General features: G+C 48.5%; 1 protein-coding gene across 2 annotated transcripts in view; it reads right to left on the reverse strand.

The window, feature by feature from the left end:
- Positions 1-12: 12 nt before the first annotated feature.
- The window catches only part of pik3c2b (phosphatidylinositol-4-phosphate 3-kinase, catalytic subunit type 2 beta), a 47,262-nt gene continuing 32,418 nt past the window's right edge, over positions 13-14,856 (reverse strand). For both annotated transcript variants that reach the window (XM_088640470.1, XM_088640469.1), the window contains exons 16-33: positions 12,655-12,843; positions 11,891-11,984; positions 11,509-11,603; positions 10,984-11,164; positions 10,363-10,470; positions 9,904-9,996; positions 9,535-9,664; positions 8,950-9,086; positions 8,174-8,343; positions 7,691-7,847; positions 7,012-7,121; positions 6,318-6,519; positions 5,994-6,118; positions 5,144-5,261; positions 4,323-4,410; positions 3,420-3,526; positions 2,961-3,089; positions 13-2,804 (exon numbers count right to left, since the gene is read on the reverse strand). In XM_088640470.1, coding sequence (XP_088496596.1) covers positions 2,613-2,804; positions 2,961-3,089; positions 3,420-3,526; positions 4,323-4,410; positions 5,144-5,261; positions 5,994-6,118; positions 6,318-6,519; positions 7,012-7,121; positions 7,691-7,847; positions 8,174-8,343; positions 8,950-9,086; positions 9,535-9,664; positions 9,904-9,996; positions 10,363-10,470; positions 10,984-11,164; positions 11,509-11,603; positions 11,891-11,984; positions 12,655-12,843 — 2,425 coding nt within the window. In that variant the 3' untranslated portion in view covers positions 13-2,612. The remainder of the gene's footprint in view (positions 2,805-2,960; positions 3,090-3,419; positions 3,527-4,322; positions 4,411-5,143; positions 5,262-5,993; positions 6,119-6,317; positions 6,520-7,011; positions 7,122-7,690; positions 7,848-8,173; positions 8,344-8,949; positions 9,087-9,534; positions 9,665-9,903; positions 9,997-10,362; positions 10,471-10,983; positions 11,165-11,508; positions 11,604-11,890; positions 11,985-12,654; positions 12,844-14,856) is intronic.

Here is a 14,856-nt window from a genome sequence, read left to right on the forward strand (position 1 = left end):
TTGTGAACGAGATATTTTTTAATTCAAGTTTTTATTGTTTAGTGCAAATGATAATACAAAAAAAGAACCCCAACAACAACGTTAACAAATACACAAATGAACACATTACATTTTAATTATTCAAGAAATCTAAAAATAAAAAACACAGTGGTGTAAAATCTATAATAATGATCATAGTAACAATAATCATAATATTCTCAGTATTTACAACACACAAAGTTATGTTCATTTTGAACTTACATTCCATTCCAATCTGTACTCGAAGCGCTGGGGCGACAGCCCCTCTGTAACCTCTGGGCTGTTCGTCAAGGGGCACCGCCTCCTTATCCGTCACCCTGAACTCCGCACTGACGCCAGCACGCAGCTGTGCGGCGCACTCCCTCTCGCTATCAGCAGCTCGCACACCTGCAGCACAGACCGCCTGGCCCGGCTGCCGCTCAGGACAGCCCTGGGGGAGTGTGAGCTCCGCTGAACCCCGGTGAACCCCGGTGAACCCCAGTCTCCAGGGCTGCTGTCTGTCGGGCCCAAATCACCTCCTTCCCTCAGAACCGGGAAGGAGCGCTTGAGATGATCAGTTCGGCAAGTCACTAGTTTTTCATCTGGAGGGACAGAACCCAGTCCAAACAGCTGCCCCCCTTGCCCCATCACCCCCTCCCTGAATAAACACAACAGGGAGGGTCCACTGACTGGGCACTTCCTTCCCCATCTTCCAGAGCTTGGTGATCTAGGACTCGCTGACATTACCTACACGCATCCTTGTGAAGACGTGCTGCCGCGCTCAGAGAGCAACTTGGGCAGGACAGGAATCCACCATTACGCAACCACTTCTGGTCCCAGAGCTGAGCTCTGCACTTGGCAAGCGCACTCTGCTGAGCACACCCTTATCACAGACAGCACTGCGCTCTACAGCAGGACAAAACTGACACTGCCTCTATTTTTAAAGGTGGGACCTTTTACTGGGAAGCCAGAGAAGCTCTCCAGAAAACAGCAGAGCAAAAACAACGTAAACAGCAAAGTCTTCTCCTAACGAAGGGAACAAGACCTTAAAACGGACTTAACAGCTGATAAGGGGAAGTGGAGAAAGACAGTGGAAATACTACAGCTAAGAAACTACAGTTGCACTGCGACCTTATATACAGTACTGTCTCTGTACTGTCTAATGGACCAGCTCTCACCGATTCCATCCCAAATCCTAGAAATAGACTGGAATACTGGGCATAACTGTACAGGCACTGCACCATGGAAGCTGGAAAAAAACGTCAGTGACCACAATCGGCAAACAAGTTGGTGATTCCAGTCTGAAGCCCATAATTCATATTTAAAAAGACAATAATACCTATTACGACTGGCATTTAGCACCATGTAAAAGATTTACTGGTTAATATCCAGACCTAGTGACACAGAATAAACACCTTCGCAGACTTTTTAAAGAGATTAAAAGTGCTTCAGCAGACAAGCATGTGACACGACAGCACAGAGCCAAGCAACATCTGGAAAGTCTTTGCTTAACACTGCCGAATCTGAAACTTCTGTTGTTCTGTGGGAATCACAGTGATGTGTAGCTTCTTCCCAGTCTCTCTACACTTGATTAATGCTACAACTAGAATGTAAACAAAGATCTAGCAGGGAGCAGGAGGTGGGAAATAAACTATATACAACTAGACAGAAAACGTTAAGACTCCACGAGTCAACAAATCCAGTTGGGCTACAAAATGAAGTCACTTGATAGCCCAAATTCATAATTTCTTCACCTATTAGCCTCACACGATGGGCTGCTGGGTATTAACACCCCTTTCCGATTTTACAAGACAAAACCAGCCAACCCTCTTCATTTCACTCTTCGCTGAAAGACTGGTCAGTCTTAATTATTAATACACAGAAGATAAAGCCTAAGTATAAACTGGGTATATATGTAAATCACATTACATAAGGATATATATGATTTACATGATATATCCAGGCCTGAACTGCTTTTACAGAATAAGAAATAACTTAGGGCTCCCTGTGTTTTTTTCATCCTAACAGGGGTTCATCTCATCCAGTCATCAGCGCCATCACAACAGAGTAATCTGACATCTACTTGGGCCCCGTACGCTGCAGATACCTCTCTCGTGTGCACAGCTGGGGGCTCCACAGAGGAGCACGCCTTCAAGTGGGATGTCCTCCCAGCCTTGTTAAAACTTCTCGCCCCAAAACGTTTTGGTGCTGCCAGACTGGCAGCTCGCCAACAGCGGTTTCCAGCCACACTCGCTGTCCCGGGCAGACACCCGCCTGAGTCCTGGGTGACAAGGAAACGGACTGTCCTGGAAGGTCAGGTGTCTGGCACAGTGTTGCCCTGCAAGCCCACTGCGGCTCTCTGAGGAGAATCCAGAGGCCAGACTGCAGGAAGGGGCAGGCAGGTGTGAAAGTCCTTCATAAACCCGATAATGAAGCATTGTTACAGTGTCCAGTGATTTTACTCCATCACTGAGTCTCCACGTCTCCGGGGAAACGTCTCTCCCTCGAGCCCCCACTGGGGGTATAACTCCGTCTTGAGCACCAGGCACCTCACGCACACAGTGCTATCTCCCGTCACGCTCCCGTCCTTCCTCTCTCCCCTCGCACCCCGGGCCCTAGCGAGAGGAGTCCTGCCCGCCCGTGCCCAGCTGGTACCAGTCCACCCAGCGCTGCCCGGGTCCGAGGCTCCTGAGCGGGATGAAGGTCTCCCCGAGCAGGGTGTTCTCCCAGAAGGCGCCCTCGCCCAGCACCCGCAGGTGGATCACGCGCTGCTCCAGGTCCCCCTTTGGAATCCCATCGTACACCAGCTGCAACACGGGGGACACGGGACGGTCAGCCACCGCAGTCACAGCTCCCACTCCCACACCCCCCACCTCATCTCCCACGTGTCAGGTGACGTCTGCGCCCTCCGAGCCCCAGTCTTCCTCCCTGCACCCTGCCCTCTCCCGGACTCCCGGACTCACCATCTCGTTGTAGGTGGGGTTGCAGGTGCGGCGCGCCACCTTCGTCTTCCTCTTGCTGGTTTTCTGGGGGTCAGGGAGGAGGTAGAGTTTGACGTAGGGGTCGGGGGCTGTGCTGTCCTGAAGGGGTTGCTGTGGGACGGGAGAGACCAAACCGGGGTTACAGGCAGCTTTGGCAAAAGAGCTGGATTTGCTCAGTTTGCTGTATGCTGGGGGCACATATAGCAGGAAAAGAGGGGCTAATATAGCATGTAGGTTTGCTAATTAAATGTTTTTAGAATGAAAATGCTTTGGAAACCAGGCAGGAGTGAAGGAACATGTTAACGGAAGCCAATCCTTTAAGCGCTTTCAAACAGACAACACTCAAAATGAAAGGTAAACGAATAAAATCACTTTGAAGCCTCAAAGCTTCAGATCTGTGTGTGTGTGTGGGGGGGGGGGGGGGGGGGAGGAAACACTTACAAGTCCACGGATGTGCATGACCATGACGAAGAGTTTGTCGCCCTTGTAACAGATGGACAGCTTCACCTCTCCGACCACCTTTCCGGCTGGGGGGGTCCAGGACACCTCTGTGAGGCAAGACACAGGTTTGAGAAGAGGACAGGGGGCAGTCGGGAGGGAGGTGAGCAACACGTACAGTACAGCACTGCAGCCACAGGTACAGCAAGGCTGACCCTTCACTGCAGGAGCACTGAGCACAGGCGCGGTCAGCTCACGTGGAGCCATGTATGCAGTCAGAGAGCTAATGGCTTGTGACCAAATCTGTTTACTGCCTGGCTTGTTGTTGCCTTTGATTCAGGAGCACTAGCTTAGTCATTTCTAACACGTTTAACTTACAATCTGATAAGAACATTATCAGGCTAGATAATACACTTTGGCAACTTTCAGCCCTCCAGAGTGATTGTCTTGACAAATACCATGAACTCATTCTGAAGAAACATATTTTACACCAAATGACCTTTGCAATGTAATCGCCCAAGAAGTTTACTACTTCTGATGTAACCCATCATGCTTGTTTTTTTATTTCATAAGTACCTGCAGTTTCAGTTCAGTAAGAACAAAAGCAGACTACAGCATCTTCTGCTACTGAAGTAAATGGGGGCTGTTTTAAGGACATAAGAAAGGTTACAAATGACAGGAGGCCATTCTGTCCATCCAGCCTGATCACAACAAGCAGGTAATTGATCTAAGGATGTCATCCAGCTGTTTCTTGAAAGACAGAGGGGTATTGGCTTCAACAATATTCCTGGGCAGCTTGTTCCAGACTCCCACAACTCATTTCAGCTCAGCATGTTACATCCAGCTTACAGTATAACAAAACAACTTCCTGTGCAGGAGGAAACGGAGAGAGGGTGAAGGACTCACCTGCTGGTTTTGCTTGGAGGGTGTTAATGCTGGTTCCAGGTTTCTCGTCCCGAGGGAGGGGATGGAAGAAGGTATAGACGAGATCACTCTGCACAGGACAGAAATGTGGCAGATAATACCGAGAATACACCTGTCAGAGACTGCATGATGTTTACATTTCATTCTTATGAACAAACAGAGATGCACCAACGTTTATTCAAGTTAAAGATGTTCCATTTTTGAGACTGATTTAACTGGCTACCATCAACTCTGAAAATTATAGTTAATAAAAAATAACACCCATAAGTGACAAAGTAAAAAAAGAATCCAACACATAAGGGTGGAATAGAGGTGCACATTACAAAAGCAATGCTTATTAGAAATAAAACACCAACAAAAATGACAGTAAAATATTTCAAAGGCGCCAATAACAAAAAGAGGAATGACAACCTTGCGGAACACTGTGGAAATAAGTCACTCATGTCCGATACTGAAACAAGTTTTAAAATAATGATTTGTGTCGGACTTGAAACTAAGGTATTTTTTGTGCTGCTCCCTCGCGTGCCACTTCTCTCTTGCAGCCATTCCTCAGAAAGCAGACACACCTTCCTGCTACATCTTCACACACGTGAACCATGCCTCATGCCTCCCAAAACACCCATCTCCCTCCACTAAGAGCCAGATCAGAAAACGAAACTGAGTGCTGTGACTCCCTGCGGCACAGTCGTGCCTGGCTTTCGAGAAACAAGCCCGAGTGTCAGACCAGAACTCCTTCACTTCAGGCATTGTGTTTGTGGGGTGGGGGAGCGTGCGGGGTCAGAGGTCAGAGTTCAGATGTTTACCTGCGCCACCTCTGGGGCGGCATGGATCAGGTGCCACACGTATCCATTCAGCTCGTCCTTGCGCCGGTCCGCCATCGCCTCACCACGTGACCGGCCAATCACAAACCGGCTGGGGAAGCTGTCATGGGATTTAAACATTTTTTTGTTTTTGATAGGGAAGAAGCCTTACAGCTGCCCAGTTGCTGGAGACAGAGTACTAACAGAATAAACACCAATAAACTTCTGTATGAGACATAAAAATCTGTTGGCCAGACACAGAATAGTTTTTTGACATCTGTTCAGGGCTCTTAGGGTTATTTCCTATAGTACATCGTTCTACAACAGACCATCCTTGACCAATTAGTAATTACTGGTTCAAAAGAGATAAGATCATTTTTTCTGCTTGAATTAAGAAGCTTAATTAACTAGCTCAGCTTCCTTTCAAGCAGTCAACAGCCTGAGGACTGATGAAATAAAGAGAAACAAGCCCTGTGACAGACAGCAGAATTTTAATCCAAAGGGTGCAGTTTTAGGCTATTAGTCTGCCGGTGTGCTACTGTATTATGCAAATGATTAACTCATCAACTAAAAGCACTCGCAGAATCCTATTGAAAGTTTTACCATCAAACATTGATTTAAAATAAAATAAAATCTATTACATTCTTTACAATTACATGCTTTTTTTTTCTAATCACAGGAATTGTTGGGGATGGCCTATGTAAAGCCTATTCAGAGCAGGTATAGTGAAAAGCAGAATCTGATTAGAGAGTAAGGCCTTAAGCATGATGGGAATGAAGCAGTGGGGAATTCTGGGAAGGCAAGTTTAAAAATTGTGGAGCAGCTGGGATTGGGGAGAAGGGATTCATCTTACCTGGGCAATTTGGAGGAGGGGAATATAAGACGCAGCTTGCTGTGCAGTTCGTGAAATTCCTCAAAGCTTCTCTGGACCAGTATTGACCCATGCTGACCCTCACGAACAACCTTCACCACGTAGGTCTACACAGGAGAAAGAAACACGATTGGAGAGGAACTCGCACACTGTCTCTGCTGCCATGGTTCTCCAGTACCAGTACAGAAATGTGACTCATTTCAATGATACAATATTCCATGTTGGAATTATTCCACCTAAAGACATAACTGCACACAGTACAACTGAAAACTTTGCTAAGCAGCCTACTGCTGAAGTCACACTCACATATCCCTTGTTGGGGCTGTAGGTCTTGATGTGGCGGCACACGAACAGATTGCTGATGAGCCCGTCGCTCTTCAGGGTGTGGACCCGCGGGGCGAAGGACAGGGAGGGGCGCTCCTCCGAGGAGGCGAACTTCATCTGCGCCAGGTTGTGGATGAAGAAGTTGAGCTTGGTTGCCACGCTGCCCAGGCTCGACTCGATCAGCCTGCGAACGGGACGCAACAGCTTTGACACGCAGGCCTGCAGCGCGGCAGGCCTCCGGAGAGAACAGAGCACAGTACATCCTGATGCAGTGGAGATCGCCACATGTCACTGCTTATTCCAGCTAAACATACAATTCACAGTAAAAACATACATTGTAAATAAGAGCACTGTGAGCGCCTCAGTGTCCATGTATCTGGAACAAGGACACTTGCTAGTATATTATTATATTTCACCAATGAACGGATAGTGAAGATGCTGTGTTGAATTCCTAAAAGTGTCACACTGAGATCTGACACCGCAAGCTTGTTTTTTAATGAACAATACAGTTTTCTATTCATGCAGGCTACCAGAGAGAGAGAGTAGAAAGCTCTGTGTCATGTGGATAAAGACCTACATTTAGGCAAGTTATTTCCCCCTGAGAGTTACTCTCTCTCCATGGCTCCGTAAGGGAGCGGAGTCCTGTCAGGAGAGGAGCCGGACCTCTCTGCCTCACCTGGTGAAGTACATGGTGGCATCCGCCTCCGACTCATGAGGTCGCAGTGCATCATAGACATACTTCAGGTCCTGCAGGTCCGATAGCTCTGGAATTCCACAGGACAGCATCTGCGCAGGGGTCACACAGAGAGCAAGAGGTCAGCCGGCTCGTGCACTGGTTCTAATGTCTTGAAGCCCAAGGAGATCACCATTTTTGACCATATTAAGGGGCTGGAATCTTTGTTTTTGGGATGACAACCAATTCACTAAACTGTAGAAGACAAATGCTAAATACTGAACTACATCTTTCTTCCAACGATCTTCAGTGCTAGCTGTGTTCAGGTACTCAGTACGTGATATACTGTAGGCCTTAAAAACAAACATGGCTCTGGCTGGGGAACCTCATGTAATGGCGTGAAACAAGGCTAGGGCCTCATTTACTGTCCAGATTTATCACTGTGAGGAAGCAGTCCACCCAATAGGAGAGAATTAAACAGGTATTTTGTTCGCTGTTATTAGAATAAACAGCTAACCTCTCAGCAGTGCTTTAACAGACTGCATTCTCGTGCTGTGAGTGAATCAAGTTAACCCTGAATCAAGATGCCATCAAGATGTAAGACGTCGAGATCAAGATCCCCTCCTCCCCCCCATGTACGATGGGGAACAGAGGATCGTGGCGAGGGGCAGGCGGCTCGTACCAGGCCCAGCAGGTTGAGGAAGAGGTGCGTGTGCTTGCGGATGAGGTTGTAGGCCTCGCAGCACAGGTCCACGAAGTCATGGAAGCGGCTGGACGGCTTGTCGCCCCCGTTGATGACGTACGCCATGTCGGACGTGAAGACAAAGGGCGCCCGGTCCCTGCAGCACAAACCCCCAGACAGAGACGTCAGCTCCCCAGGCTGTACGGCCTGACCCTCTCTATGGCCAGCACCTGGACAGTCACCTCCTTCCGTGTTGTCATTTGTTTAATACACCTAGTACATTTTCATTTGATATTCTATACTCTAACCCTGCTAAAAATCCCCAAACTATGATTTTATAAGATGCTACAAAATGTGTACTGCCACCTTGTGGGTAAAACCTGAATGACAACATACAGAAAGTACAGTAAGTCAGATTTTCTCCATATCCAAGCACAAAAACCAAAAGCAGTCCCGCCGAAGGATTTTTCCTTTGCTCCTCACCGTTTAATGTTGCCGAACATCTGCGCGTGGCCGAGGAACTTGCCGAAGTCGATGTGGAACATGTGGCCGCTGGTCTTCAGCATGATGTTGTCGTTGTGGCGGTCGCAGATCCCCAGGATGTAGGTGGCTACGCAGCAGCCCGCGCACGAGTAGATGAAGTTCTCCACCGCCTGGCAGAACAAAAAGGCCGAGCTCACCCACAGCTTCTTTAACTCAAAATGGCGAGCGGACACCGAAAAAAACAAACCAGGCAGGAAAAAAACCACTGTGGCTCTTGGGAAGCAAGGGTACCTCGGGGTTACCAGGATAACCGTCTCCTGCCAGGGAACGGCTGAGCACACCCCAGCCTGAGGAGGGGAAAATATCCCCAAGGCAGTGGCAGCTGTGCTTTAACACTGGATCTGGTCGAGGTCCAGCCCACACTCAGAGCTGTCAAGGACACCCTAAAGCAGCTCATGTCAAGGTCTAGCCCCAAGTCACAGTTATCGGGGACCCCAGAAAGCTGTTCATGTCAAGGTCCTGCCCCGAGTCACAGTTATTGGGGACCCCAGAAAGCAGCTCATGTCAAGGTCCAGTCCCACGTCACAGTTATCTTGGACCCCAGAAAGATTCTCATATCAAGGTCCAGTCCCGATTCACAGTTATCGAGGACCCCAGAAAGCTGTTCATGTCAAGGTCCAACCCCAAGTCACAGTTATCGGGGACCCCAGAAAGCAGCTCATGTCAAGGTCCAGCCCCAAGTCACAGTTATGGGGGACTCCAGAAAGTTGCCTCACCTTCTCATACTCGTCCTCAGTGGGGTTGTGTTTCTGTAACCAGTCGGCGAGCGGCCGGTCCTTAAAGGAGCCAGTGACTCCGTGCTCCACCTGGATCTTCCGAAGGGTCTCCGCGTTGGGGATCATCTCCACCATACCTGAGACAGACACAGGGGGCATGACAACGCGCACCAGTCCTGCACTGCGAACAGCTCTGTCTGCGGACAGAAATCTTCCTGAACTTTTTTTAATATGGGGTGATAAAATCATGATCATACCTGGAAGTACAGCAGGGGGAGCTGCAGGGAACAGATTCATTTGCTGAATCAGAAAAATGCTTTTTTGAACAGCTATGTTGTAACCACATGAAGGAATTAACGTTCAGAAATGACATAAAACTGGAAGGCATCACCTACTGGTATAAAAAGGTAGCTGATGCCTGGAGATTAAAAATGACATTTGTCCTGACTGAATATAAAACTGTCATTCAAATACTTAGAATGAAATCTGTTGCCTAGGATAGAAAAAATCTTCAAGCAAAAGGTGAGAGGGGTCTGGTCTGTACTGTCCTACAGGATATTCGGCCCCGACCCCCCACCCCCTCACCTCGGCCCCGCCCCGTGGAGAAGCAGCGGAAGATGACCATCCTCATGTCCAGCCCCTCCTGGATCCAGATCTTGTTCATGATGCGAATGATCTGCAGGGTCAGCATGTCCTGCCGGAGGTCATCCCCAGACTGAGGGGGGAACAGAGCAGAACTCAAGAACCTGGCTAGAATATTTCATTTTCCACACTGGAGTTCCCATAAAGTTCCCCTCAGCAAGTGGGATTTTCCTTCCTTTCTGCGGGAAGTTTTGAAATTACTTTAAGACATTATTAAAATTACTAACATTTTACTACCGAAGTAATTAGAAAACTGTGCTACACAAAAATTGAAAATGTATCTGTGGATCCTGAAAGGCAGACTGGCCGTACCTTGAAGATGACATTGATGCTGTCTCCCAGTGGATCGACGTTCTGGAAAGACAGCTTCAGAGGAACAGCGTTGGAATTGAAGTAGGAGCAGGACTGGAGAAAAAACAGAGGTCGAGCGAAGGTGTTAGCAATGCGGAGAGCCCCGTGGAATGGATCTTCTATTTTCCATGCTTCCAAAATATGATTGTCTGTGTGCTACAGTCATACTCGGGTATTAAAAAGATCACCTCACTCTAAAGCAAAGCACCAAATGTAAAGGCAGCTTAGAGCTCCTCACTATGAGAATTCCCAAACTCGCAGGGAAAAGGAAGATATAACTGCTGGTAGCCGTGTAACCCTTGTGACACAATGACATAGGATTTGACTGAGCCACACACGAGGCCAGGAGGAACTCCTGTGCTCGTGGACACACAGAGCCCAGCACACACAGACGCCCCCTGCTCTCCCACTCAGCCCCACCTGGATGTTGATACCCTTGACCAGCAGGCTGGGGTTGAGGGGCAGCCGGCAGTTCTGGCTGGTGGTGAAGAACTGGCGCACCTCCTCCAGACCCTCCCGCAGAATGGCCTGCAACACACGGGAAACACACACACACACGCACAGGTCACGAGCGCAGCACGCACCAACGTCTTGCGCTACACTGAGAAATTTCACAGCCACCCCATTTCAGAAACTGCTTTTTCTTAGGGAGCTGCAGAGCTATGTAGCTGTCATCTTATACCGTCTTATACCGGGGGCAATTTAGAGATGCCAATAATTCCAGGCAGGATGTCTTTGAATTGCGAGAGGCAGCTGCACCATCCAGAGAAAGCCAACGCAGATCAGGAGAGAACATGCAAACTCCAAAAGGAAGGTTCCCCAGGCTGGGACAGATGTGTGGCGACGCAGCAGACATAATGGAGGAGATCATGTTAGTTTGACCCCTTATTTTAGAAATATTTTATGTTTTAAAAAAACAAAATATAAATTTGAATTTAAAAATAAATCATTAGGTTTACGTATTTGGCATATAATTGTTTCCAAGGGTTCTTCTGCTCTGGAATGGAAGAGAGACAGAAAAGACCAGAACCAGTCCCTGACCTGCCGTGAGGACGGAGAGGCGTCTCGCACCCGCTGTGCCACCTTGGACAGGATGGTGACCAGCCAGCACTGCCGGTCGAACTCGTCCCGCAGGCCGCGGCCCGCGCAGCACAGGAGGGCGGCCAGCAGGTACTGGTAGCGCACGCTGAACTGGGAGTCCTGCAGCGCGTCCTTCAGCAGCCTGCCGGGAGGAGAGGAGAGGCTGTGTTCACCGGACAGGGCACACAGCTCCGGCACCCAGGCCAGCCAAGGCACAAGGTGACACCGCATAACTGAATCACCACGCTGAAGCCAGTGGCACCCTGTCAAGCAGTAACTCTTAATGCTCATGAAGGGAGCTCATCCACAGGGACTCACACTGAGAACTAACACAATGCCCTTTAGTCCTTTAAGTGAAAACAGTGATACTTCTTAAAAGCACAAAAATCAATTTGTTCAATGACATCAAATTTGAAAAGGTCATGTTCAGGCCATTCATCGTATAAGCTCTTCCCTGTGCACTCTGCGCACTCCCCGTGTACGCACCAGAAGAAGTAGTGGGCAATCCGCAGGTCCCCGATGGCTCTCCTCAGTAGGAACCTCACCAGCGGGCTGTCCAGATAGCACTCATACTTCAGAGCCTGTCCAGAGGAGAGGGAGGAGGGAGATGGGTGAAAAACAGACATCCCTCTGCCCCGATGAGTGGCAGTTCTGACCTTAATCATCGTAATATCTAGGGGCGATAGACATCTATATATGAGGTGTTTCCTTTCTAGTTCCCACATTGTGGGACTCTAGAATATACTCTGGAGTGCCTCGACTATATTTAGGGGGGAAACATACCCCAGCAAGCCTTTTCACTGTGCCACCATAAATCTGACACCCCTTTGCCCCACCCTCCCCTGTTTCCCTCTGGGATCCCAAATACCTGCACCAGCTGGGGCAGGAAGTCCAGCAGCTCGGAGTCCGAGATGGAGTCCATCCAGTGGACGGCTGTCCTCCTGAGCTCCTGGTCAGGAAACCTGGGACAAACCGGAGCCACACATGTGGAATTAGAACCTCACAAACTAAGGCGCGAAGACAGGAGATGCGCGTGGAAGAGCGAGTTCACCAAAGAGTTCATGGTCCTGCACTTCGAGATACTTTATTTCCACAACATCCATCCATTTTCTAACTGCTTCTTCCAATTCAGGGTCACAGGAGAGCCCGAGCCTATGCTGGCAAGCAGCAGTCACAAGGCAAAGTACATCCTGGACAGGACACCAGTCCCTCACCGGGCAGACAGACAAAATCACAATGAACCTACAGTAGCAGTACCGTATGTCTTTAGACAGTAGGTGGAAACCGGAGCACCTGGAGGAAACCCAGGTGAACATAGAGTGAACACAAACTCCACACAGTTATCATCCGAGGAATCCAACCCAGGAACCAACAGTTCATGTCTATTTCTTAAAGCTCATCAAAAACCTTTAAAGCATCTTGGACAACAGCTGATCAGGGTGAGAGTGCTGTCTGACCATGCCTTTCTGCACTAAAGGCCAAGGGACAACATTAGCAAAGCCCTGTGAGGAAGCAGTGTATGAGCAACAGCAGGACGGAGCTCAGGATCTCCGACTGTGGGAACACATCTCCTCGGTCAGGCTCAACCTCCTTGCTGAGCTGCCGGGAGGCCAGACTGGAGTCGGCTCTTACGTGGCGTGCAGCAGGCCCAGCGCGTCCAGGTGGTTCATGCAGGCCCACTGCTTCAGCAGGGCGTAGATATCGGGCAGGCAGGCCCACTCCCAGCTGGGGGCGCTGGCGAGCACCAGGGGCAGAGAGCTGTTTTCCGAGTGGCAGAAATAGCGATTCTCCCACAAATGCCGGCGGTCCTCCTGGGTCAGCCTGGGTCAGGGAGAGGAAGAGAAAGAGTGTTGCATGAGGGACTCTGCTGTAAGACACAGGATCACAGGGGACAGAAAGCAGGGTAGACAGTCAAGGGAGACATGTGAATGAGGTTCAAAAAAATACTTCTGAACACTGCCTCTTACTCCCATTTTACACCCCACTACGTTTGCACGGAGCTCTCAATCCTGTCTCTACTCGGGTTTGCTTATTGCTGCTATCTAAATGCTGCTGAAGATTACAGTTGTTACCCAATGTAATGTGAACTATATGTAAGCTATTATTCTGTACTAATCTCCTGTATAGCTGCTAACCGTATGTTTATGCATACTGCTGCACTTATTGTTTCATGTTCTTGTCTCCAACATTTTGTGGTGTTGTTTCTCAAGTGAGGAATCACTCAACTAAGCATTTCATTGGACTCGGGTATATATGACAATAAACTTGAAACCTGAACTTGAAACTTGAGGTAATGAAGTTGTACACCACATCCTTGTTATACAGCACGCACAGGGGCTAGCTGAAATCTGACAGGAAGAGGCTGTAATAAACAGACAGAGATAAACCGGGGATTATAACCACTCCCTTCTCTACCACAGGTGTCAATGTCCACAATTCTGCTATATAACAATGAGGAAAAGATGCATATCTAGAAACAAGTAAAACAATGAGTGGTGCCATGTACAATTTGTTACTGTAAGCTCTACAGCACACAGTCAGTGTACTGCTCTAAAGCAATACAGTGTATTTGCATGCTTATCGTGGATACAAAATACTCTGTCTTATTCAGCTGTCCCAGGCCTCAGTCCTGACTGAAAAGAGCAGCAATCAACACATTCATAAACAAGGAACAGGCTGGGTATCAAAATCCCTACTTTGCTTTACAGCTGCTAACTCAGCAGACACATTTTTGTCCTGAGGTTAAGAATCTTGTACTACGTGTGCAGAGTAAAGAAATAGAACCCTTTGAGAAAGAAATGGTTTTCCTCAAACTTAAGAAGACTTCCTAATTCTAAAAAAACCCTAATACCTCCAGAATCATTCTAGCGAATAGTTCTATACTTGGCTTTTCTACAAGTGGAAAACAAAAGCCGTTCTAATTTACAAAAGAGTGATTAGTGCCAGAATACCGAGAAGGCTGAAGATTTAAGTAAAAGTGGAGAAGACATTTTATTGCACATCATGACCACTAGAGGGCACAGGCATAGTCCTGAATTCCAAGAAAACACTGGCGTTGGCTGGAGGAGGAAATCCTCTCTATTCTCATGTCATTCCACAAACTGGTATATGACACCACCAAAAAACTAAAGTTGTACAGCCCCTGCTACTGATGTTGATTTTGACAAGGGAAATGATAATAATCACAATGTCCTTCTTACCGTCTAAAAACTAAAATGCCAAACTAGCTCCGAGTTTTTTATCTGTTAACACCCAAGAACAAGCACATCAGTCTGCTACCCTTATCTTCTCTGGGTCACTCCCGGATTCTGCAGGTGGGGGGGTGCTGTCACATCCGGGTCTGGATATCAGGATACCCTGTTGTGTCATCAGAGCGCTAAAATGCCCGGAGGTCATTAAAACCAAGTATACAGTACTCTTCTCAGGGTAATAGGAGTTCGATAACCAGAATGAAAACAAACAACTGAAGTGCTAAAATCGTTAATGCGACGAGTAAGACATGGGCCAAGAAAAACAGCCTCTAATAAAAAGCCTTAATTTTTAAAGCAAAGTATGGCTGCAGCACTTCAGCAATCTTCTTCGATGCCTTTCACACAGTTCTGCAGAGCGAGCGCAGAGCTGAGGCAGAAAGCGCAGGCCTCCCCTCGGCTCTGCCAGCCCAAACGCCTGACTGCAGCTCCGCTCTCCTTCCCCTTTCGTTTGCTTTGCGCTGCGCAGCACTTACAGCCACAGAGCCCTCGACCCTCCGCAGAGGGCCCGAGACATGCCCGCCGCGGCGCGCCATGGTTACGGCACAACACAGCCCGGCGCCCGCGGCCGCAGCGCTCAGGCATG

The sequence above is a fragment of the Lepisosteus platostomus genome, chromosome 7, assembly GCF_059453375.1.
Source record: "Lepisosteus platostomus isolate fLepPlt1 chromosome 7, fLepPlt1.hap1, whole genome shotgun sequence".
Classification (NCBI taxonomy): domain Eukaryota; kingdom Metazoa; phylum Chordata; class Actinopteri; order Semionotiformes; family Lepisosteidae; genus Lepisosteus; species Lepisosteus platostomus.